Source organism: Microcaecilia unicolor, chromosome 4, assembly GCF_901765095.1.
Source record: "Microcaecilia unicolor chromosome 4, aMicUni1.1, whole genome shotgun sequence".
NCBI lineage: Eukaryota > Metazoa > Chordata > Amphibia > Gymnophiona > Siphonopidae > Microcaecilia > Microcaecilia unicolor.
The window spans coordinates 59041051-59066976 of NC_044034.1; the positions used below are offsets into that span (position 1 = coordinate 59041051).

At 41.2% G+C, this 25926-nt stretch overlaps 1 protein-coding gene across 1 annotated transcript in view; it reads left to right on the forward strand.

The window, feature by feature from the left end:
- Window positions 1-25926, forward strand: part of ATM (ATM serine/threonine kinase) — a 293334-nt gene that overhangs the window by 146287 nt on the left and 121121 nt on the right. Inside the window, 6 exon segments of the mRNA XM_030202389.1 lie at window positions 4522-4640; window positions 11253-11379; window positions 12141-12340; window positions 14314-14491; window positions 18386-18550; window positions 22376-22508. Coding sequence (XP_030058249.1) covers window positions 4522-4640; window positions 11253-11379; window positions 12141-12340; window positions 14314-14491; window positions 18386-18550; window positions 22376-22508 — 922 coding nt within the window.

The following is a 25926-nucleotide window of genomic DNA, read 5'->3' on the forward strand; positions in this document are numbered from 1 at the left end:
TCTTCCAATTGAAGTCTCTTCGACGAGACGATTTTGTGTTACAGTGAGCTGCTGCTTCCTCTCCCCCCGTTTCGGCGGTGGCTGGATTGATAACTAAATTATGCCGGCGCTCTCTCCCGCTTCGTGCGGCTGTAGGGTAGCTTTGTATCCCTCCCGCTTCGGAGGTGTTAGGGTAAGCCAGCTCCTCCCGCAGTTGCGGTAGCAGGATAAGCCAGTTCCCCCCACGTCGGCGGGTGTGGTTTCCCGCCCACCGCCCCGGCGGTGGTGCGCTGAAATATTTCCCCTCCCCCGCTTCGGCGGTGGTGAGCTGGGCAGAGTGTCCCTTTGTGGGTGTAATTCTCTAAGTGCTGAGTCCTGCGGATGGAGCTTTGATATCGACATACTGGGGAATTTCCGGCAGCACATGACCACATATAGGGAGGCAAAAGATTGCTCTCTATCTCCACCTGCTGGTAGATGGACACAACCCACCAGTCTATGGATTGATCGGCTGTGATTAAGGGAAAGAAAATTATCAGGTATGATACATAATTTTACCTTCATTATTCAATAAAGCAGCTTACTGTATTATGATTACTTCTAAATTACCTCTTTGGCTTTCCATCAGCAGCAGAAGTTTTTACTTTATGCTTTGTGGTAGGGGCTGTACTGTGTCTATATAGACTGGGCATGCGTGTGTTTGCCTATGGAGGTAACTAACTGGATGAGAACACATTTGGAGCAGGGGCTAAGAGGTTATTGCTGATTTACTATCCAGGCACTAGTTCTGGAGTACATGATCTCTTATGCTAATGCCCATGTTTTGTCCTAATCAGAATTCATGGGATCCATAGATGTTTCAAGGCTATTACAGATTCCATCATAATAGGCTTACTAGATCTAATCTCATGCTCAGGACACTTAGAACCACTACAGCATTCAGTCCCTTGCTTATCTGAAGAAATATTTTAAGCCCTCCTAATTGCTCATAAGGAGCCCATGGAATGTCTTTTAAATGGGAAAATGTGTTAATATGAGAGCAAGCTCCTGAATGTGCTTTCTTGCCCCTTAAAAAAAATTGCTTGAATATCTTGTGTGCTTGCCAGAATCTGGTTCTGACCAACTTCGTTAGGATTCAGTTATCCCCATTTGGCTTTTTCTATGTAAAAGCAAAGCCAAATATACATCCTTTTGTTTATTTATGATTATTATTTATTTGAATTTAGCTCCACCTTTTTCAGTAATAGTTGAAGATGAATTACAGCAGGTATTTTCCCTGTCTCTGCAGGCAAAGGAGGGTTAAATAATTTGTTCAAGATCACAAAGAGCAGCAGTTGGATATGAACTGGGCTTAACAAATATTCAAAAAACAGTATGAGCTGTTAATCCTTGATTCTGTAATATAATATTGTAAAAACTGGAAAACAACCAAACACAATCTCAAAGGGTTGTGTAGAGTGAAAATACAACAATATCAGGCTGGTAGGGAATACCCTCAGAAACCAAGGTTTTCACGAAGGTCTGACCAACAGGACATTGATATCTATATAAGATATTTATGTTCGTGATCTAGTCTCTTTCATGGGGTAAAACCTTTCCCACCTGCTTTCAAATTGAACTGATCATAATGAAACCAGCATTTCATCAGGAACCACTCAGTTAAAGCACAATTACTGGGGTATAAATTTATAGCTGACTAGACATCTCTAGGAACCGACAGCAATCAGAGATGTCTAGTTCCTGATGAAGCCCTGAAGTGAGTGAAACGATCTGGGCCCCGTTGAATGAAGAATGAATTAATATCCACAGTTTGAAAGTGGGGTTGCCAAGCCAGTCATGAGAAAGCTAAGTCTATTTAAGCCATGCTGTAGCTTGGATAAAATCTATACTCAGTAATGTTTTGAAATGCTAGTTTCATTATGATCAGTTCAATTTGAAAGCAGGTGGGAAAGGTTTTACCCCATGAAAGAGACTAGATCACGGACATAAAAATCTTATATAGACATCAATGTCCTGTTGGTCAGACCTTGGTGGAAACCTTGGTTTCTGAGGGTATTCCCTACCAGCCTGATATTGTTGTATGTTCACTCTACACAACCCTTTGAGATTGTGTTTGGTTGTTTTCCAGTTTTTGCAATATGTACTGGGCTTCCCTGGTTGTCAGCCCAGTGTTCTAACCACTAGGCTACTCTTCTACTTTTGGTTTTTCCTTACCTGATGAAAATCCTTTTGAACCACTCATTGGTTGTAAACTTAGTTAATTGACCTGGAAGATAGTGATCACTTTGGCTTAGATCCATTGAACTGAAGGTGAAGAGAAGGATCCATTGGACATGATGATTTTGCTCTTCTATAGAGTTATCTTGTTTACTTAAATGCATCGTCTGAAACCCTTTTTCATTCCCACATATAGATTTCAAATATCTTTTTATAAATATTATTAAATGACTATATATTTTTTTCATTAAAATATGTATACAGTGTTTCTGTCATATATCCCTATAAATCCTCAAACAATTACGCCAAGTAATTCTGTAGTTTTGTGATCAAAACAATACACAACAGTATAGTAAATTCATATGGCAAACTTAAATATAGCAGACAAATGTAATAATTCATGTGTTGTCAAAGTTTAGATTGCCTTAAAATAAGTAGACGAATGAATTTATTTTTTTTTTTTAATATTTTTATTAGCAAGAGAAACGTACAAACATCCGAAAGTTCTCCATATAGCAATGACACAAAATATCACTCAAGTGATTTACATTTAAGAATAATAATAGTAATATAATACATCGCAAACCAGTAGTGGCACAAACAAACAGATGACATGTTCTATCTCATCGTTGTGTGCACATTCCTCTCTATTATCATCTTTTCTCCCCCCCCTCCCACCCATGCCCCCCCCTCCCTCCCCTACAGAACCAAGACCTGAGTGCCTAAGGTACAGATCGTTCCTGTCTCCATGATTGGTTATACCGATTGAGTTATGCTGTTATACAGTGGTTCTCTTGAACCTTTATTCCTTTGAATATTAATCATTAAACACTGGAGGCTTTCCCAGGGGGCAGCTGTGTCAGTTTCGCAAAGCTGTTTCTCCAAAGAGAGCGGCCCGGTGGAGGCCTATCCCATGGGAATTCAAACTGACCTCCCCCTTCCCAACCTGCCATTTGCTTCATGCTACTGTGCCACTGAGTAAGAGGAGGAGGGATTTCATTCACCCAATGTTGTAGGATGACTTTTTTCGCTAGGATCAGCGCCAGTAAAACAAAACGGCACTGATACAGGTTCAGTCCCTGTGTAACCAAATCTGAATCCAAGCCCAGTAATAGGACTCTCTAATTCCATTCTATAGGTTGTTCTAGCACATCGTCCAGATGCCTCAACACACCGTTCCAGAACGTCCGCAGTGCTGAACACTCTAGAAATTGGTGCGTCAGGGTACGTTTGTGGTTTACACATCTATTACAGTCGTCTGATGCCCACAGTCCCATGGCCTTACCCCTACTCCTAGTAAGATACACCCGGTGCAGGATCTTCAATTGAGTTTCGTGACAACTCACATTAGGGGTTCCTTTGTAGGCCAATTCAAAGCATCTCTTAATCTCCCTTGCCGACATCGCGCTGCCCACCCCTGAACTCCACCTGGCGGCCAACGTGTCCACATAATTGGTTGGCCTCCATGTTTTACCCACTTGGTACCAGACTGAGAGCTTATTGCGTTCCGTGGGCAGTTGCTTGAACACTACATCTAGTGCGGTAAAGGATGGGAGTTTATTACTCTTCTTTTTCAAGGATAACACATAGTGCCTGATTTGTAAATAAGAAAAAAATAAATGTCGTGGGATATTCCATTTGGCCTGACACTCTGCGAATGATAGAATGTGGGTTCCCCCTTCTACTAGCACCTGCCCTACATATCTACAACCTTTCTGATCCCATTCCTTAAAATATCGGGATCCTTTCCCTGCGGGAAAGTCGGGATTATCTAGAAGTTCTATGAATGGAGAGGGACCTGCTGCATCCCCCACCCTCTGTCGCCACCAATCCCACGCCATGCGTAATGGCAATAAAAGAGGAGAGATCTGAATCTGTGATCTCCTGCCGTGTAAGGTGTTGAATACCGACCAAGGGTGGGCTGCGAATTTCCACACCCGTGGCGGTGCATATTTAAAGCAACCCGTGTGTGACGAATGAATTAATATTTATATCCCGCTTAATACTAAGCGGGTAGCAAGAAACATACATAAAAATAAACATTATACAATACATATCAAAATAAACATCTAGCTTCAAACTTCTCTATCTTTCTGTCTTCAAATAACCTGTCCATCAAGTATATGCCAGTGCAAATAGATGAGTTTTCAACTTCCTCTTAAATATGTCAAAAAATGACATAGTTATGCTTTGAAATAGAAGAGAAAGAGGATGAAATGTTCCTTGATAATATAGGGACCATTTTTATGGTTTAAGAAGTTCAGAAATGTATGAGTTATTATTGTCAGTCTTGCTCTTAATTCTGTCTTTATTTTTATTTTGTAGCAAATTGATAATTTATTCCTCAGTAACTTGCCAGATATTGTGGTAGAGCTGCTGATGACCTTTCATGAAACATCCAGTCCTGAGACTAGTCAGAATGCTGAACTGGTTCAGTTTGCAGGGTAAGAACAATTACAAATATATATGCACCATGAGGGTAATTCTTTATAAGGCATGCTATCTTGAGTGCCATTTAGGAACCCAACTATAGGCGTGCAAATGGGAAATAATGGTAGTTGAGCACCAAAACGGGGGTAAATGGCAGATATGCGCATAAGTGCATGCAGGCACTGTTCTATAACTGGGCACCTAAACATCCTCATGCATAACTGCAAAGGGGGTGTTTCCATGGGGAGGGGCATGGTCATTCTTATTAATTTAATGCGCGCTTTATATAATACTCCCATTTGTGCATGCAGCTGCAGCATTTAAGTGCTCCCATTTATACTAGCCAAAGACATGGCAGAAGAGGATGAGATTTGATATACCATCTTTCTGTGGTTACAATCAAAGCAGTTTGCATATTATATACAGGTACTTATTTTGTACCTGAAGCAATAGAGAGTTAAATGACTTGCCCAGAGTCACAAATTGCTGCAGTGGGAATCAAACCCAGTTCCTCTGGCTGTCAGGCCACTGTATTAACCACTAGACTACTCCTCCACTCGAGGACCACATAAGTGCTGCTTTTAACTCCTAACCCTTATTCACTTGTTCAGAACCCTTATTGTTCATCCTCACTTTAATATTCCCTTATCTCTTGTTTGTCCTGTTTGTCTGTCCTAATTAGATTGTAAGCTCTGTCGAGCAGGGACTGTCCTCCTCTTTATCTTGATTGCCTAGTTGAAGAGACTGCTAGGTTCGGAGTTCTCAATCCAGCCAGTCAGGTTTTCAGGTTACCCGGAGTGAATATGCATGAAAAAATTTGTGGACACCCCGGAGGGAACAGCAAATATGAAAAATGATCTGCAAAAGTTAGAAGAATAGTCTTATGTTAGGCAGTTAATCTTCAATGTAAAGAAGCGCAGAATGATGCACTTAGGGAGTAGAAATCCAAGGGAGCCATATGTGCTAGGAGGAGAGAGGCTAATATGCACAGACAGGGAGAGGGACCTTTGGTATCTGAAGGTGACAAAACAGTGTGACAAAGCGGTGGCCATAGCCAGAAGGATGCTAGAATGTATTAGAGAGAGATATAACCAGCAGAAGAAAGACGGTATTGCTGCCCACGTACAAGTCGGTGGGGCCCCACTTGGAGTATTGTGTTCAGTTTTGGAATGGCATGACATGGCAAAGCAACTGCTGGAGTGGAGGAGTAGCCTAGTGGTTAGTGCAGCGGGCTCTGATCCTGGGGAACTGGGTTCGATTCCCACTGCAACTCCTTGTGACTCTGGGCAAGTCACTTAACCGTCCATTGCCCCAGGTGCGAATGAGGTCCTGTATATACTATGTATACCGCTTTGAATGTAGTTACAAAAAAAAACACAGAAAGGCGGTATATCAAGCCCCATTCCCTTTCCCCTTGTCCTGGGATTGGTAGCAAAGAATGTTGCCACGATTTGGGTTTCTGCAGGTACTTGTGATCATTTGCTGCTTTTGGAAACAGGATACTGGGCTAGATGGATCATTGATCTGACCCAGAATGTCTAATGTTCTTATGTACTTTATTCACTTAACAAAGAAGTTTAAGGAATAGTTTTTCCTAACATATAAAATCTCTGGCCCCAATGATCAAATTCCCCGCATGGTTCCAAACAGCACTGTAAAATTAGTGCGGGAAAATAAAGCCCCGATGATCTGAGTTGACATCGTGCAAATCTAGGTGCACTATTAGTTCTGATCATTGGGGTACTTCTGCAGAAGTTGTTTAACAGGTCCAGGTTGTCAAAAAAAAAAAAAAAAAAGGCCTGGACTTGTCAAACCTTACCAGTGCAAGGGGCTGGAGGTCCCGGTGGGCCTCCAGACCCCTTCCACCCTGGTAGTGCCCCACCCCAACCTGGTCCGTCCTGCCCCCCCCCCCCCCCCAATACTTTGCAGTTATGGAGGATGGAGTAGCACTACCTCCTCCATCCAGTGCCGCCTCCAAAATGGCAGTGTCTGCCCTGTCCAGTACATCCTGTGTCCGTCATTGCAAGGTACCCGGGGGGGGGGGTGCTAGACCACCGGGGGTTGGGGGATCATGTCAGGTCTTCTGGGGCAGTCAGTTCGGGGGGGGGGGGGGCAGTCAGTTCGGTCTTTTCTGTCTGGGGTGTGATGGCAAGGCCTGCTAGCATGCAGATACATGCTGGACAGGGCTTCCCAATGCTCTGCAAACACTAACTTCAGCTCCGAGATGTTGTAGAGTTTGACGCGGTAGCAGCGCCCTTTTTTGGCAAGCTGCCCGCTGAGCATTGGGGAGGAATAGTTAATGCCCTGTTTAGCATGCATTTGCATGCTATTGCGGTCAGAGCTGGTGATGAATTGTTTCACTCACTCGCTGGGTCTGATCATGGAGCAGGACCAAACAAGGGAGCTAGTTGGTGCTAGTACCCTTTAGCGCCCGCATGTGCTTCTGTCGATTTTATTTTTGGGTAAGGTTTATCAACATGGGCTACTGTTAAAATGGGTTAGTTTACCACTAACTTGTGCAATTTTAGCTCTGGTCCAATTTTATACAGTGAGACCTGATTTAGTAGTAACTGAGGTTGTGGTAAAATAACACGTCATAGTATCCCATGCTGATTAGAATATGGGCAAAATTAAAACATATACTGTTGTAAATTGTGTAGATTCAATGAAGGACGTGGTATAACAAATAAATGTGAAGTGTTGCCATTTCCAAGATGAAGTGGTTTCTGTTTCAAGGTCTCATCCAGATGCTGAGCTCATCTTCATTCTCTCTTATAACCTGGATCTTGAGAAGGCGAGGCTATTGAAGAGAGGTTAATACAGCCAGGTGATTATTGCAGTCTAGAAAGAGTTGTTAATTTGGCACTTATATCAATTATTTCTTTTTATATGTAAAAAATAGCCTCAACAGCCCAGGGTACCTTTAAATTAGGACACCAAATGTAGTGGTTATCATTGGCTCCTCCACCACCCAAAAACACCTACAGAGTAAAAGCTTCCAGAATTTTTTAATGTTGGAAGAAAAGGTCTGTAGTAAAAAAATGGAAGGAGAGGTGTTGACTATGACAAATTTTTGATCGAAGTGCTCAAATATCAACCATATATTTTAATTTTGAAATTGAAAAACTCATGTCAATACTAAAGTATTAAGAAGATCTCAGAACGAGAACAACAACTTCTTTTACTTAGCTTTTAAGTGGGAGTGAAAATCCTGACTATCCCACTATTATGGTAGATAGTGTAAAGTTCAAGCGTATTCTAGTTTCAGTTTACTTCAATCCTCAACCAAATCTATAAATCGTCTCTTAAATCTACTTCTCTCAATTTCTCTCAAGGCAAGAACAACTTCTTTTACTTCGCTTTAGGTGGAGGTGAAAACTACAACAATCCCACTGTTGCTATCGTTAGTGAAAAAATCTGAACATGTTCTGATCTTCGATTAACTTCAATCCCCAACCGGAGCTATGTAACGTGTCTCAAAGTACATTTCTCGATTTCTCGACAGTATAGGGACCCATCTGTTTCGTTGCTGCTTCAGGAGAAATTCAAAATAACAAATGTCTGTTTTTCATTTCAATCCTCGCGAACATATGGCTCAAAATGGCGATTGTTTAAATAGGACGCCTTTGGGGCTAACTCCTGCCTTTAATAACGTCATTGCAGATGGCATCCAATCATTGAAAAATAGGTATTTTCAATAGAACACCTTCCATTCCAATTGTCCATTTAACCCTTTAGGAAAAACTGTTTGAAGGTGATAAATCCATCAACACCTCTCCTTCCGCTTTTTTAGTACAGACTTTTTCTTCCAACATTAAAAAATTCTGGAAGCTTTTACTCTGTAGGTATTTTTGGGTGGTGGCGGAGCCAATGATAACCACTACAGTTGGTGTCCTAATTTATTTAAAATGTTTTTTATTGATGACAAACATAAAACATAGATTCTTCATTTATAGACACTTTCCATAGCCGTGTACATTTCTCCAATATTACGCCATTCTACCAAATCCATTATACAGTCATCAAGTTATTTATTTATTCTCCCCCCCTCCTCCCCCCTCTCCACTATAGAAATTCCTTCATCAATACTATATTGAGGAACATCCAAGTTAACAACACCCTCTACATTTCAAATGCACAAGAAATCAGCTTTAAACCAACAAACCAATAAACAGGCGATCTAAACAGTAACGTACAGCCATCAAACTTGTTGATCATGCCTTCCCCTCCATCCCCTCCCCACCCTCTATGTACATCTTCTCAGAGGTATTATATTATATCATAGTTCCCCTTCAACTACTGTATCCTCCATTCCCTTATCTTCCCTTCAACTATGCCCCTCCCCCCTCCCTCCCCTTACTACCCAGACTTCCAACCAGATTACCTATATTCTAGCTAAATATATACCCTCCATCCTTATGAGTCCACCCTTACTCCCTCTCCCTCCCCCCTTCCCATTCTGTTTGCATGTCCCACCTCTGACTCCCTCTGGTCCCTTCCAATATCCCATGGTAATCTATTTAATATTTGACTTCGTGCTCTTGGCGATATCGTACTTATATATTTCCCCCATATTGTTAAGAAATTCTTTTGCCTTTTTGGTGTCAGTCGCGCCCCTCTCGCTTCCCAGAGCATCAGTTGATGTACCCTATTCCTCCAGTACCAGTGAGAAGGAGGCATGTCCAGCACCCAATGACCAAGGATACACTTTTTCCCCACCATGCATGCTTTACTCAAAAACAATTGGTTGGTGTCCTAATTTAAAGGTACCCTGGGCTCTTGAGGCTATTTTTTACATATAAAAAGAAATAATTGATATAAGTGCCAAATTAACAACTAAGATTCAGGGTATTTGTTTACAGTCAATAGTTTCTAATTTAAATACTCTGTACAGTTTTTGAATTTTTTGAGAGTCTAGAAGGAGTACCATGTCGCTTGCATATGTGTAAGTACAGCTTATTTTTGAAGCCTGGTATATAGATCATAGCTTTAGTCCCTTGCAAGCATCTTTCTTGGACGTTTTGGCCTTCTTACAAAAGTCTCGACAAGTTTGGCATTTAATTCATTGCTGTTGCCTGTTAGAGGTCCATTCCTTGGCCATACACCCTGATGTTGGGCACTGTTTGAGATATGTAAAGCATTTGCAGTCAGCTCAGTACCAGGTTGTAATTTCTTGGGACTTAAATTTGGTATGCTCTGCCTTGATTAAGGCCCCCCTTTGAACCACTCAAGGAGTTTTGTTTCTGACTGTGGTTGACTCAGCTAGGAGGAATTTAGAGTTACAAGCACTTTTGTTTAGGGAACTCTTCATGGTGATGTTGGGATGAATAGGTTGATCTTCACCTGGTTTCTTCCTTTCTGCCCAAGGTAGTATTTTATTTGCATCTTATTTGATATCACTGCTGGTATTTTGGCAAGTGAGATATTCTGAAAATTCTGAGGTATTGCATCAGTTAGATGCACATAGGGTACTACAGAAATACCTAAGAGTGATGCGAGCATTCTGGTAATCAGTAACCTGTTTGTGTTTGCAGGACCTAGGAATGGTGAAGCTGCCTCCAAGGCAATGGTGTCTGTGGGTCAAGGGGACAATTGCATCAGCATATATAATACAGGAATGTGTGGCTCCTCTGGGCCTTTCGGGCCCATTCCACTAGGGCTTAGGCAATGTCTTGGGATAGGGATAAACATAGCTTGGTTCCACTTCAAGACATTTTGTAGGACAGTGATCTTCTCATCCTTGTACTCCTTTGTCTTTGACATTATGGATTGGATGTTCAGGCAAGGCAAGATGTAGTCTTTGGAGCAAGTATCAGTCCCATGCTTACATAGTTACATAGTCCCATAGTTAAAGTTTTGATACTTCCCACATGTTTGGACTAGTCTGGAATGATAAGGAAGGAGAAATTAGAGCATATGAGTTAATTTTCTTTCTTGGAGTTCCTCCAGACTAGTCCAGAACCTAGTCTGGGATATTTTGTATCCTGTATTTTTTCATGATTGGATGGGTCAGATGCTGATTTGGCTATCCATTATTCCAGTGTCCTCTTGAGGTTGGTTTTGTGAGGTAAGTTGTAGTTATAATTGTTTTGTTACAGAAATACTGGCTATTTGTGGTCTGCACGGGACCATTATAAATCTAGACTGCCCCAACTTGACATTTCGGTCTTTAGATTGTAAGCTCCTTTGAGCAGGGACCATCCTTCTTTGTTAATTTGTACAGCGCTGCGTAACCCTAGTAGCGCTCTAGAAATGTTAAGTAGTAGTAGTAATATGTAGTCATCAAACCAGCTGTTCTAAGTCTTCATCTCCTGGTAGAAGAATGTAAACCAACGCATCTGGACTGGTCTGGAGGGACTCAAGGAAAGAAAATTAGCAAGCTAGCCCTAATTTCTCCCTGTGTTGTAATGATGGTAGCAAACTCTGAAATGAAATGTTGTATTAAAAAAACAAAAAGGGGCAAAAATGCAAAGTAGTATGCCTGAGAGCTCGTTCCGGAGAGCTTGTTGCACCAGATCTCAGCCCTGGTTTCATTTGATCTGGAAGCTCAAAGGAGCAGGAGAAAATTACTGAGTCTTAAAAAAATAAAAATATTCTTATGTCTATGTTTTGATTTTGCTTTGTAGAGAACTGGATCCGGCTCCCAATCCTCCATGTTTTCCTTCTTATGTGATTAAGGCAACCTTGGATTATATTAGTAGCTGTCATAAAAGCAAGCTACAAAGCTTAGTAGCCATCCTCTCTAAGAACCCTGTAAGTATGTTTGCACCGAATTTCTGATGTTACCTTGTGAATTTGTTTAATTTACAAGGCACGTTTTGAGCACATGCTGTTCATGATGCAGGAATCTGTCCATTTTTTTGTATTGATTGCTGTGATACGAGCTTTTATCATTTACAACTGAGTTTGTGTTTATCAAGAAACTATCAAGAACAGCGTTTCCCAAAATTTTCACCAATGCAACCTTATTTTAATAATCTAAACATTCATGCAAGCCTATCCCCTTCCTTAGTTCCTGGCTTAAAAATCATTATTTTTCAGTTTGGCAGCCTTATCTCCTTGAGGTATGCCCCTGCTCTTTTAGAAACTGATTTATTAAGACTCCTTTCTTATTGGGAACAAGTTCAGTAAATCAGTCCCTTAATGTGCCACTACACATCATAGGCAGAAGCCAAAAGCTTCCCTATGCTTTCATTAGTGTGGTGGTACCCCCTTGATAGATGAAGCAATTGTTTCATATATTACCATAGCGTGGATCAACACCATTTTTATCTGTCTCATATACTGCCCCATGTAGATTCTTTCTCTCTCATATACCTCTCCCATCTCTCTCTTTCCTCACTCTTTGATGGAGGTCTTTGTAAAAAAAATTTTAAAACACCATATCGGTGGGGTGGAATTATACGTGTTAGGGTGTACTTTTGGGCACCATAGCAACATGACAAGCCAGGATTTATTAAGCTTTCCATTAAAATGTAGAGGTTTAATTGATTATTTTTTCTTCATTCTTCCAGGATTCATTCCAGAAAATATTACTGGCAATATGTAAACAGGCAGCTGAAACTAACAATACCTACAAAAAACACAGAATTCTTCTCATCTATCACCTCTTTGTTAATTTGTTACTTAAAGAACTAAAGGATGGCTTAGGAGGAGCCTGGGCTTTTGTCCTAAGAGATGTCATTTATACCTTGATTCACCATATTAATAGCAGGTAGACAACTGATTGTATTGAATCCTTTGCTATCCATTTTCCTTTGTTTTTGGTTCTTTTATGGTTACTGTCATCGAACCTCTGAGGTTTGAAGCACTGGTACTAGTAAAATATGTGTGTGTGTGTGTAGGTATTATGTGTAATGAATATGTAATAGCCGTTGTTTGATCAAAATTTTTAATAATGATTAATTGGTCATTTAGAAACTTTAATCATATTTTTAATCATGGTCCTGAAGGCCCTGTCTCTCAGGAGCATCCACCCCCTCCTGAGGACACCCTAGAGGAGCCATTCCCAAACCAGTCTTTGAGGCACACCTAGTCCCACTGGGTTTTCAGGATATCCTCAATGAATATTCATGTTAGATTTGCCTGCCATTGAGGCAGTGCATGCAAATCTATTTTATGCATATTCATTGTCGATATCCTGAAAACTCAATAGGGCTAAGCATGTCCTGAGGACTGGGTTGGGAATGGCTGCCCTAGAGCATCCACCCTTCCCAAAGCTCCTCACAAAGCATGTACCCTTCTTCCAAACTTACCCCACCCCCAGAGCATGTCTCCTCCTCCTGAAGCCCCCACAGACCACATTGCCCCCTTGCTCTCCTAAAAGATGCCTTGGTGGTCTAGGGTAAGTTGAGCAGCAGCGATCCCCAGTTGCTACTGTTTGTGCCTCTCCAGGTTCAGAATCGCATTTGTAACCTCAATGTATTAGTACTGTTGATTATTTGCACTTAATTTAATCACCATTGCAACTTTGAGTTAATCGTGGTAATTAATCAACAGTACTAATATATTCCGACCCTCCACTTATACCTCATACGATCTCTATATAACTTTGTATTTGTTATCCACCGACTGGGCAAACGCCTTTGACGGTACTATGTAAGCCACATTGAGCCTGCAAATAGGTGGGAAAATATGGGGTACAAATGCAACAAATAAATAAAAATATTTATTTATTTAGACCATTCCCTTGTTTTATTCCTGAGGAGATACAATATTTAAAGCTTTTTAAAAGGTCCTCCCTGTCCATATTATTGTGAGTTTGAATAAATTTTTCATGGTGGAGGAGTGGCCTAGTGGTTAGAGCACCAGTGTTGCAATCCAGAGGTGGCCGGTTCAAATCCCACTGCTGCTCCTTGTGATCTTGGGCAAGTCATTTAACCCTCCATTGCCTCAGGTACAAACTTAAAATTTTGAGCCCTCCTTGGACAGAGAAATATCCCGTGTACCTGAATGTAACTCACCTTGAGCTACTACTGAAAAAGGTGTGAGCAAAATCTAAATAAATAAAATAAATGGTGTCCTCTTGTGGCTTCAAGGATGGAATTGCTCTCCCCAAACTTAGAACCTTTTGAAAAGTTTTACTGGGCATGCATCTGGTTTCCTGTGTTGAAGTACATCGGTTAATCAACTCAGTCTGTACCGAGCTGAGTTGCTTGGTTTAGTGATACATTGAAGCTCTTCAGATACCTTTCTGCCTGCCTTCCCTTGTGGGACTAATTATATGTCCTCATTATCCTGTAAAGAACTCCTCTTTCTGTACTGATTCTTTGCAAGATCACACAGATGTATATGAAACATGAATGCCAATTGAGTGAAATCAAAGTAAAGTTTTAAATATAGAATACAACTACAATAAAAGGTACATACTTTTTATTTTTAATGTGTCAAATATTTTAAAATTATACAGAATAGAGATGAAGGAATAAGACCATGAGAAGAAACAGTAGAGACAAATAATTGGCAAAGTGAAATGTGTGGCCCACACCTAATACTGCTTTTTGTAATCTGGTTCATATCCTAGTGTATCTTACCATAGCTCAAGTAAGCTGGACTTAACTCAGTGCAGCAGAAAGCTGAGAATAAAGGAGAAAAATCCTGTTTCTGCATCCAAAACAGAAAGAAAGACATATAACTTTGAACATAAATAACTCTTCTATATATGTGCTCTTAAATGTTTTTTGGTAGGTCATCTTTCATCATGGATGATGTGTCTACGCGCAGCACATTGTTGTGCTGTGATCTTCTTAATCTCGTTTGCCAGACAGCAGTCACACATTGTGGGGACGCTTTAGAAAGCCACTTACATGTAATCGTGGGGTCGCTTATCTCACTAGTTGGGGACCGGCAGGAAATTCAGCAACAGGTACGTTTCTGGATTGTTTCATTAATTCAGATATCTTTTATAAATGTAAGATTAAATTAAATTATTTAGCATTAGTTTTTAAACCAAGGGCTGCTCCGGAGGGAAGAATGGCCCGCCTCTCTTCACTTAGTTTTAGTTTGGTTTTATTGCATTTTTACTGCCTTTCAAGAAATAAAGCTGTGTGAAAGGTACTTTTCACATAGTCTTTTTTTTGTTACATTTGTACCCTGTGCTTTCCCACTCATGGCAGGCTCAATGCGGCTTACATGGGGCAATGGAGGGTTAAGTGACTTGCCCAGAGTCACAAGGAGCTGCCTGTGCCTGAAGTGGGAATCGAACTCAGTTCCTCAGGACCAAAGTCCACCACCCTAACCACTAGGCCACTCCTCCACTCCATTTTGTTAGGCTTTCAGACTTTGATATTTTTGCCAATTCACTGGGCCCTTTAAGGATGTTAGAATAGCATTGGAAGCATCAAACTTCATAGGTCCCAAAGCTGCATCAGATGCAGAGAATACATCGGTGTCAAGTGTGCACTCTTCATTTTCGGCATCAAGCATTGATGGAAGCTATAAGGACCAATGATCATTTGAATCCCACTTGAAGAGGAACGATTCATTCTTGACTTTGATGCTGAGGGCTTATGAAGCCGAATGCCAGGCAGAGGCTGGGGCACATTGACATTGCACCTCATGAAAGCATGGCATCAAGAGCACCAAGGTCACCTAAAAATGCCTCCAGTATGAGGACGACTACTTTCTTCTCGATATTGAAGGGTATGCAGCAGCTTCCAATGGCCCGAAATCTGGCTTCCAGTACTCCCCATGTGACTCAGGACAGTGTGGCTACTCCTGTTGCTTTCCCTACACATTTGTAGATGTAGACTTTGAGAAGCAACTCATAAGGAGATTCGATGAGCAAATAAGCACTTTGATTGGTGTGATGCTGCAGCTTTAAACTAAAGATATTTAATGTTGTTAGGAAATGCTTTTGTACTTTGAAGCAGATTCATTCTGTTTGTGCTTATTTTGACTTTCTGTGCATACTATATCAAGGCCTTCCAGCAATATAGCTATACAGATAGCAATTAGCACAGAATACTGCTGTCGAGCTTGTATATAATAAATGAAGATATTTATTTATTTCTGACATTTATACCCCACATTTTCCCACTCAATTTCAAGTTCAATGTGGCTAACAAGCTAAACAGAAGTCTTTACAAAATTATAAAATAAAATTCACAAACACACTTTTCAATAAGGAAATAGCCATAAATACATAAAATTCAATAATAAAACATACTGAAGAGAATGGAAGGGGGGGGGACTAGACACCAGGATCAACTGACAGAAATTTATTGAAAAGGATAGATTTCAAAAACTTATGAAAAACCAAGTAATCATGTTGGGATCTTATATTTTTCGGCAAGAAATTCCACCACTTAGTACCTTGGTATGAAAAAGTAGCTGAATAGATAGACTTATAAACTACTTTTTTACAGGTAGGAAAAAGAAGATGACCATACACCAAAATACTATGCAAAATCTGAAATATGAGAACTCAGAGTTGGAAAACAATCCTGGCCCTAATGGGAAGCCAATGCAATTGTATCAGCAGGGCTGGCGTTGGGGGGGGGGGGGGTACAAACAGGGCAGCTGCCCTGGTCCCCACAGCTCCAGGGGCTGGCCCCTTTCTCTGTACCCCCATCTGGCGTCCTCACCTTCCCGGTGTAACTTAATTTTTTTTTTTTTCTACACAGAGGGTTTCCAGTGTCCTTGTCACTGTCTTTTCCTCTGCGCCGGAAACCCTTTGCTTAGAAAAAATTATTTTTAAGTTAGACTGGGAAGGTGAGGGAGACGCCAGATGGGGGTAGAGAGAAGGGGAAGACATGCCGGCCCACAGGGTCATCCATGCCAGAATGAGGGTGGGGGGAGAGGTGAAGGGGAAGAAATAATGGACTTAGAAACAGAAGAGAGGGAGAGACATGGTGGACAGTAGGATGGAGGGAGGCAAGAGAAAAGGAGAGAAGTTGGACCTAAGGTGTGGAGGGAGGGGGATAGAGATACTGGATGGAAGGGCAGTTGGGAAGAGAGAGATGGTGGACCTGGGAGTGGTGTGGAGGGAAGGAGAGAGAGAGACTGAATTGGAGGGCAGTTTTGAAGAGAAAGGGAGAGATGGTGGACCCAGGGTGGTGGGGAAGGAGGGAGAGATACTGGATGAGAGGGCATTCTGAAAGAAAGAGAGAGAAGCTGGGGATGGGTGGGAGGGAGAAATGTTGAGTCTGGGGGTGGAAGGAAGGGATAGGTGTTGAGTGGGATGGCGGGAGGAAAGAGATGCTACATCAAGGGGAGAGGGAAGAAGAACAGAAAAGAGAAGGAGTAATGTTGGGGTGAGGAGAGAGAGGAGGAAAGTGGACCCATGGGGGGGAGGGAGGGCACACGGGAAAAGAGATGGGAGAGAAAGATGCTAGGGGATGTCATGCAATGAGACTGGGGTGGGCTTATAAGAGAGGGAGAGGAGATTCTGGAAGTGGTGGAACCATGTGGGAGAAGTCTAAAGGGGGTGGCAGGAAGATGAGTGTGAACTGAACACTCAGTTCAGAGGTAAAAGTGTGGTAATGGAGAGTAGATGGAAGGAAATAGAAGGCTAGGAAAGGAGTGAGATGGGAAATGGGACTGAGAGGAGATGGAAAATTGATAGGTAGCTGAAAATTAAAAAGAAGAAGGTGAGATAGAGTGAAATTTGAGTAGGGAGGAAATAGCTGAAAGGAAAACATCAATACTTTTTCCCAGGCCTCACACATATAAAGTTTGACAGTACAATTCTCACATTGGATTGCTAGAGAACCCTGGCTTTCTATTTAGACTCAAACCATTAGAAAGTTCACCCAAATTTCGTTTAATGTGACCCTAATAAAACAAGGGATGCAATTAACACACACTTATCTAATTGGCTAGCAGACTGCATTTCTTTTGCTAATGCCTAGGCAGGCATGACTCTTGAGGATCATGTCACAGCTCATAATATCAGAACTATGATGACATCAATAGCCCAGTCAAGATTGCCTCCGTGGAATAAATTTGCAAGACTTCAGCATGAACAGCTTGTTCATACATTCATAACCCACTACTGTTTTGACTCCTGGTACAACAGATTTGCCAGTCTCTTTGGGGATTAGTCAACTCCATCCCTCCAGGCCTATTTCATTTTAAGTTCTAGGCTGCCTTAAAAATAAATAAAAATATAAAAAAATTTAATTGCTACCAAAAATATGTTAGCTGTTAATGTCTGCCTGTTGCACTGCCTTGTTGTTTTCTCTTTTTGTCTGTTAAAGGCAGCCTATTGTGGAGGAGTCCCATGCAGTGAGAACTTGGTATCTTTTTCTTCTCGGAGAAAGCCAAGTTACTTACCTATATTCTGTTGTCCACGGAGAACACCTGATAGAGGTCCTCACATGCCTGCCCCCTCCCCAATAGATTGTCTTCTTCTCAAGCTGGATAGACAAACTGAGGTCATGCTTTTTGAGCATGGCAGATGGGAAATGATACGTATGCAAGGTGAAGTGACTCAAAAGCTTCTAGTACTTACTAAGCTGGAGACGCTTTCCTGCATGGGCTCTGTTAGTGGTGTCACCTATAATGTGAGAATTTGTGTCCTGCTGTCCAAGGGGAACACCTACTATAGGTAAGTAAATTGGTTTTATAGTTCATTTGAGATTACTGTCTTATTAAACAATAAAGCTTAGGGTGAGCACTGTCACTTGGCTAGAAAATAAACATCCTTGGATATTGACCACTGAGAGTGCCTTTTAATTAATAGTTGAACAGTTATGTTTTTGGTCCCATTTTCCTTTCCATATTCCTACTTCCCTCTTTTTTTTTTCTTGGAAATCAGGTCTTAAATCTGTTGAACTACTTGATTATACAGAATAAGGACAATGAAAATCTATACCACACCATTCAACTTCTAGATCTATTACCTGATCTTCCTATCTTCAGAGAGCTGCGTGTTGCTCAGCAAAATATGAAGTACAGTAGAGGACTATTCTCCCTCTTGAAGGTAAAAGGATAATAAGGAATTTTTGTTTTTGAACATGTTTCTTGATTTGGTGGCTGAACTTTTGAAATCTTAAGGTCTAACAGTTTGATTTTTTTTCTATTTCTGGACAGTAGTCTGGCATTATCTTTGTCTAAAAGTGCTATATTAGAGGCTATTGATTACAATATACAGTAGAAAATATACTTCCCTTTTTCTGCATTGTTTTCCTTCCCCCTCACCCCCTCGGTTTTACCACTTTTGTTTGGTTTTGCTGCTTTCTTTGGATACTTGTGCTGAGAGCAAAAGAAGTCTCTCTGGGTAAGTGAACATTGCTTTGCTGGGAAATTTGGCGACGTAAAGTTTAGCATAGAAGAGAATTTATGAGTTTTAGTTTATTTAAAAATACAAAAATGAGTTATTAGTTGGTTTAAGAAGTCTAATTCTTTTTCCTCGGTTTCAGTTCAGTTGTTATAGCCCTACAACGTTAAAAGGTAGGTATTATGGTTAGATCATCTTAAATTCTTTGCGTTGGCATATTTTTTAATAGAGCTTAACTGCCTTAAAAAGGAAGGGCATTTTTCAGTTCTTTGTCAAAATGTATGAAAACTGCTGGAATAGAAACACTACAAAGAAGAGTAACCAATATGATTAAGGGTATGGAATGGCTCTCATATGAGGAAAGGCTAGAGATGTTGCAGCTCGTCAGTTTGGAGAAGAGATGGCCGAGGGGAGGTATGGTTTATACAATCATGAGTGGAGTGCAACAGATAAATGTGAATCGGTGTTTACTCTTTCAAAAAGTATAAAGACCAGAGAACACACCAGGAAATTACTAAGTCGTAGTACATTTAAAACAAATCGGAGAAAATACAATTTCGCTAAAAACATGGTTAAGTTCTGGAATTTATTGCCAGAAGATGTGATAAAAGCAGTTAGAGTAGCTGGGTTTAAAAAAATAGAGGTTTGGGCTAATTCCTGGAGGTAAAGTCCATAAACTGTTCTAAATGTAGACGGGTAAAGCCACAACTTATTCCTGAGGTTAAGTAGATTGAAATCTTGCTAGTTTTTGGGATCCTGACAGGTACTTGTGACCAGAATTAGCCACTATTGGAGATAGGATGCTGGGCTAGATAGACCTTTGGACTGATCCAGTATGGCTATTCTTGTGTTCTTCAGATATTACTAAAAGAGGGTAATATGATGTACATTAAACACAAATGATCAAAAAACAGATATTTTAAGAGTGCCTTTTGTAGATTGTTTCCAAGCCACTAAAGCAGATTGGCGAAATGCTGGCTGATGTTGGACTTTGATGATTGGAGATGATGTACATTTTAAGATAAGTATATTTGGAAATTTTATGGACATTAACTGAAAAGTGTTTTTTTGGAGGTTTTTATGCTATGATTGCTCTACACCAAAACAGATTTTCTTTATATTCCTGGGTGTTCTGAGGCTTTTCTTCCTAAAGTCAAGTTTTTCTCTGTGTGAATTTTTTTGATCATTTGTGTTCTTTTGTTCTTAAGTCCCTTAGAAGGCCAGAGGCTTAAAGACATTATATGAAAATTGTGTTAATGATATCACCTTGTATAAAACAAGGTATTCCATTGCATGTTCATACAGTCTTCACTGAAGGTATTAGGTGCATATCATGTGCCACTTTAGATCTCAATACTTATATTTTTTTTATTTGCATTAAGAAATATAAGTTAATAAATCTTGATTTGCAGTCAAAAATTAATGAAGAGCTAATTAATCATCCTCATTTAGTCCACACAATGTGAGGATTCTACCCCATTATCCATAAACAATAGGAAGGAAAAAAATGGTTGTGCAAAACAGCCAATCAGCCAGAAACTCAAGACTTTAACCATCATGCAGTGCTGGTTGACGTTACCTGAAGAGGAGCTGTCCACTCATTTTCTCTTTGATTTCCACATTGATCATACCACATATACTTTGATCCCTTACAAGTGCTGACTGAAAAAAACTTCATATAATGACAATTCAGGAAAAAGTGCACATACAGCATGAAGAAAAGAATGCTTAACTGCAGTACATAAGTATAACCATACTGGGCAGACCGAATATCTATCAAGCCCAGTATCCTGTTTCCAACAATGGCCAATCTGGGTCACAAGTACCTGGCAAGATCCCAAATCAGTACAATACATTTTATGCTGCTTATTCTAGAAATAAGCAGTGGATTTTCCCCATGTACATTTTAATAACTGTCTATGGACTTTTCCTTTAGGAAGCCAGCCAAACCTTTTTTAAACCCCGCTAAACTAACTGCTTTTACTACAGTCTCTGGCAACAAATTCCAGAGTTTAATCACATATTGAGAGAAGAAATATTTTCTCCAATTCGTTTTAAATTTACTACTTTGTAGCTTCATTGCTTGCCCCCTATTCCTAGTATTTTTGGAAAGAGTAAACAAACGATTCATGTCTACCTTTTCCACTCCACTCATTATTTTATAGACCTCTATCATATCTCCCCTTAGCCGTCTTTTCTCCACGCTGACGTTTAGTGCAAAATGTGCCATCCAATAGTGTAATTGACACATCCAAAAAATGGATATTCTGGCTAGATGCGTTGCGCATGAATTGAATGGCCAAATCACACTAGTTGATCCAGTTGACAAATTCATTTAACTGCTGTGTATCTCCTAATCCTTTCAACGATAAAATCCAGATGTGGAAACGCTATGTAGATTGAAAAGGGTTGTGGGTAGCTAGTGGAGCCCAATCATTATGCAAGATTTCTTTATTCCCTTTTTGCTCAAGAGGTTTTTTGAATTCTTTTGTTCCCAGTGCTTTTTGATGTGTGCGATTCTGTGCAGATCACATGACAAAGATAATAGGATCAATATCCTGGATTTTAAAATTAATGTATAATTACATAGTTAATATTATAATTGAAAACATTTTACAAAAAAGTAAGTCTTAAGTCTTACGAAATATAAGATAATTACATATACGACGAATTGGTAAAGGCAAGAATTCCAAACATGTGCAACCTGATAATATACAGAGTAATTAAAAATTCTAAGACTCTTAACTTATTTAAATGTCGGAAAATGAAGTAACAATTGGTTACGCGTCTTAGCACCATTTCTGGTAGAAAGAAGGAATACCCAATCCACTAAATATAATGGGGCTTCACCATGTAAGATGTAAAATGCTAAGGTGGACAGTTTAAATTGGATTCTAGCATTAATAGGCAAGCAGTGTAATTTCTTAAGCCGTGGTGAAACAGAATCTGAATGTTGAGCAAAATATATCAGTCTGGCAGCTGCGTTCTGCACCAGTTGTAGATGACCAATTAATGACATTACAATAATCTAATCTGGACAAAACCAAAGACTGTATCAACAGTAAATTTTTCAGGTTTGAAGTATTTATGTATCGATCTAAGTTTGTTTTTGTTTTAAACACATAAAAAGACTTGCTAATTAAAGATTTGACTTGATTAGATAATGCCATAGAACAATCCATACCAACTCCTAAGATTCTTGAACATGAGTCCAGCACAAAAACATTGGTGCCAATTGAAAAATGTTGAGATAATTCAATGGAATCTGAAGGACCTAACCACAAAAATTTGGTTTTCTCAGAATTTAATCCAGGATCCAATTTTCAATGGTATACACACATAAAGTAGTATTGTGTAGAATATCGGACCAATCACCTAAAATGGGAAACATTATTACATCATCTGCATATTTGTTAATACTCGACTCAGCATAGAGTACTGCAAGGAGAGATTTTTGTTTTTTTGCAGGTTAAAAATATTTTAATTTCACTGCATATGTTAAAACATATATGATTGCTCTATTTGCAGGAAATTAACCATTTCCTTTCAGTCAGCGTTTGTGATTCACTGCCGCTGACCAGGCTTGAAGGACTGAATGATCTAAGAAAACAGCTCGCAGAGCATAAAGATCAGATGAAACAACTTGTGAAAGAATTCCAAGGTACAGAGTTCCACACAAATGGTGGAGCTTTTATGTGGATCTTCCCTGCTATCTTGTTTTGAACCACTAACTACTCTGAAATCATCCCAGATTCTGTTGGATGATCTAAAACAAGCCCATAATTGGGTGATTTTTTTTTTTATAAAAGCTTTTTCTGCGAGTAAAGCCTGTTTTACATATTAAAAAGGGTTTTTAAAAAAAGGTGTGGCCTTATACACATGTGAAAAGTAGGTACACAGAAAGATTGTGCCTACTTTTAAGATGAACCACCAATGGAGATATGAATCCAACGTGCTTTATTATGTAAAAACAGGAGACCCAACACGGGCCGTGTTTCGACGCACACAGGCGTCTGCATCAGGGGTCAAACAATACTTGCTTGTCTCAAACGGAGCGCTGGACCACAACACTATTCACATATAAAATGTACCAAAGCTATCTCCGTCAGTACACGCTAGAGCAAGCGTCACTGAACCGACTGTAGGAGTATGAACTTTCATACTCCTACAGTCAGTTCAGTGACGCTTGCTCTAGCATGTACTGTCGGAGATAGCTTTGGTACATTTTATATGTAAATAGTGTTGTGGTCCAGCGCTCCGTTTGAGACAAGCAAGTATTGTTTGACCCCTGACGCAGACACCTGTGTGCGTCGAAACACGGCCCGTGTTGGGTCTCCTGTTTTTATATAATAAAGCATGTTGGATTCATATCTCTATTGGTGGTTCGTCTTCTGTGAGCCTCTACTTCTTGTTGTGCCTTCTCGCCGTAGAGGACTTTCCTGTTCCTTTCCCATGAAATTATCCCCAAAATTTATTTGAGTCTGTTTGTTGTAGTTTCTGAGGCTTGCTCTTCATCAGTTTATTCCCTTTCTTATAAGTTTTCTTTCTTTCTTTCTTTCTTTCTTTTTTCTTATTTGAAAACTCAACATGTTTAAATTATATAACTGTTCCTTATGTGATTTGAAATTGTTCCTATGGAATTTGTCCCTTTTAGCATTTGTGAAGGTTAAGGTTCTAAGACTAAAATTCAGCGTACGATATTCAGCCCATGGCAGTCTGATTATGGGTGTTCAAAGATCAGAGCATATCACCCCAATTTTGAAAAGGCTTCATTGTTTACCAGTAAAATATAGAGTGATTTATAAGGTGTTACTCCTGATTCATCAGAGAATTTATGCAATTGTTCCTGTATACCTTTTGAATGCATTGCCTATGTATCAACCAAGACGAACTTTATGCTCAGAATTGACCAAGAAAGTATGTATTCCTGCAAGTACAGCATACCATTATGCTGAGTCTTGGACCTGTGTTAAACTTATTACTTTGTAGCTTCATTGCATGCCCCCTAGTTCTAGTATTTTTGAAAAGAGTAAACAAGTGATTCATGTCTACCCGTTCCACTCTTCTCATTATTTTATAGACCTCTATCATATCTCCCCTCAGCCATCTTTTCTCCAAACTGAGGAGCCATAGATGCTTTAGCCTTTCCTCAGTGGGATATAGTCCTAGACCATTTATCATTTTCATCGCCCTTCTTTGTACCTTTTCTGATTCCTCTATATGTTTTTTGAGATGAGGTGAGTAGAATTCCGCACCATATTTGAGGTGCAGTCGCACCATGGAGCGATATAAAGGCATTATAACGTCCTATTCCATATCATCAAGCTGATCAATCCATAGACTGGTGGGTTGTGTCCATCTACCAGCAGGTGGAGATAGAGAGCAAACTTTTGCCTCCCTATATGTGGTCATGTGCTGCCGGAAACTCCCCAGTATGTTCTCTATCTCAGCAGGTGGTGGTCACACACAGCAGCAGCTCTGGCTAGGCCTCCAAGCCTAATTTTTAGGTTTTGTTGAGTGCCTGGGGTTGAGGGCTCTTTTGAGCAAGTGCAAACCTGGTGGTGCCAGGTCCCTCCTTTTCTCCCCCCTCCCGCTGGCTCCGTTAAAAAAAAAAAAAAAAAAAAAAAAAAATTTGAACGTCCTTAAAGGCGTTTATTTCGACGTTTATTTAAGCGTCTATTGCAGCTACTCACTGGGACACCAGGTCGTTACAGCTCGGAGCGGACAGCAGGTAATTTTTACCTTTTTATAGCGGGCAGGGGGTTCCCCGATTCTTCTCCTCGTGGCATATGGCGTCGGAGGGCGAGGGCGCAAAGGGTCGCTCCCCGGATCGCTGGAGCGCTTCTAGAGGGGATGCGGGGGTCTTCAAGCCTGATTCGCCCTTGTTGGGTGACAATTTCGTGACCGATGTATGTCCCGGTCCTTCCTCCGGCGTGGCGGTTTTTCCCGCCATAAACGCCCATCCCCCGCTCCTCGCCTCTGCCATCTTGGCCGGCCACGCGGCTCGGACGGCTTCTTCTTCGGCCGCCCTTGAGGTTGGAGACATTAATGCCATGAACGCCCTTAATTTGGGCGACGGCACAAAAGCGGCTAAAGTTAAGAGCCGTTCTTCCCGCGCGGCTCCTTCGCGGAGTGTCGCGCCGGACGCCATCTTGGATGCGCAGCATGTCTCTCCCCCGCTCTTGCGAGCGCCGGTTGAGGGTGCGTCTAGGGCTGTTGCCCAGGCTGCGGAAGTGCACAGTCTGGGGGGTTTCTCCCCCGAGTTTGTTTTGCTGCTGCATCAGGCCTTCCTCATGCACAACGCTGCCCCTGCTCCCTCGTCTGGTAAAGAGGTTGAGGTTCCCAGAGGCAAACGCCCTCGGGTTGATTCCCATGCCTTGGAGGAATTTGTCTCCTCCGATGTAGATGACGGCAGCGTGTCTGAGGTCTCCCAACGGTCCTTTGCGGATTCCTTGGAGGAGACGGATCCCCGCTCGGTTGGAGCGGATGACCCCTCTGCAGCGCGGCTTTTTAGCCCAGAGGATTTGCCCAACCTGTTGCTACAGGCCATGGACACTTTGAAGATTTCCTCTCCGGAGGACGTCTATCCCTCAGCCCCTGTTGGCTCTGCCATTATGCTGGGGACGAAGCGCCCGCCTAGAACCTTCCACGTGCATGATGCTATGCACACCTTAATTTCGGCTCAATGGGATGTCCCAGAAGCGAGCCTTAAAGTGGCTAGGGCTATGTCCCGCCTCTATCCTTTGGCTGTGAGTGAACGTGAGGCCTATCTGTGGCCTACCGTGGATTCTTTAATCACTGCGGTGACTAAGAAAACGGCGTTGCCGGTGGAAGGTGGCACGGCCCTAAAGGACGCCCAAGACAGAAGATTGGAGGCGGCCTTAAGGTCGTCCTATGAGGCTACTGCTTTAAATTTGCAGGCCTCAGTTTGCAGTTCCTATGTGGCCAGGGCGTGCCTGACTATGGTGCGGCGGGCTTCCCCCTCGGATTCTTCCTTGAGGGATGATTGGCCGGCCCTGGAATCGGGCTTGGCCTATTTGGCAGACTTGCTGTATGATGTCTTGAGAGCCTCAGCTAAA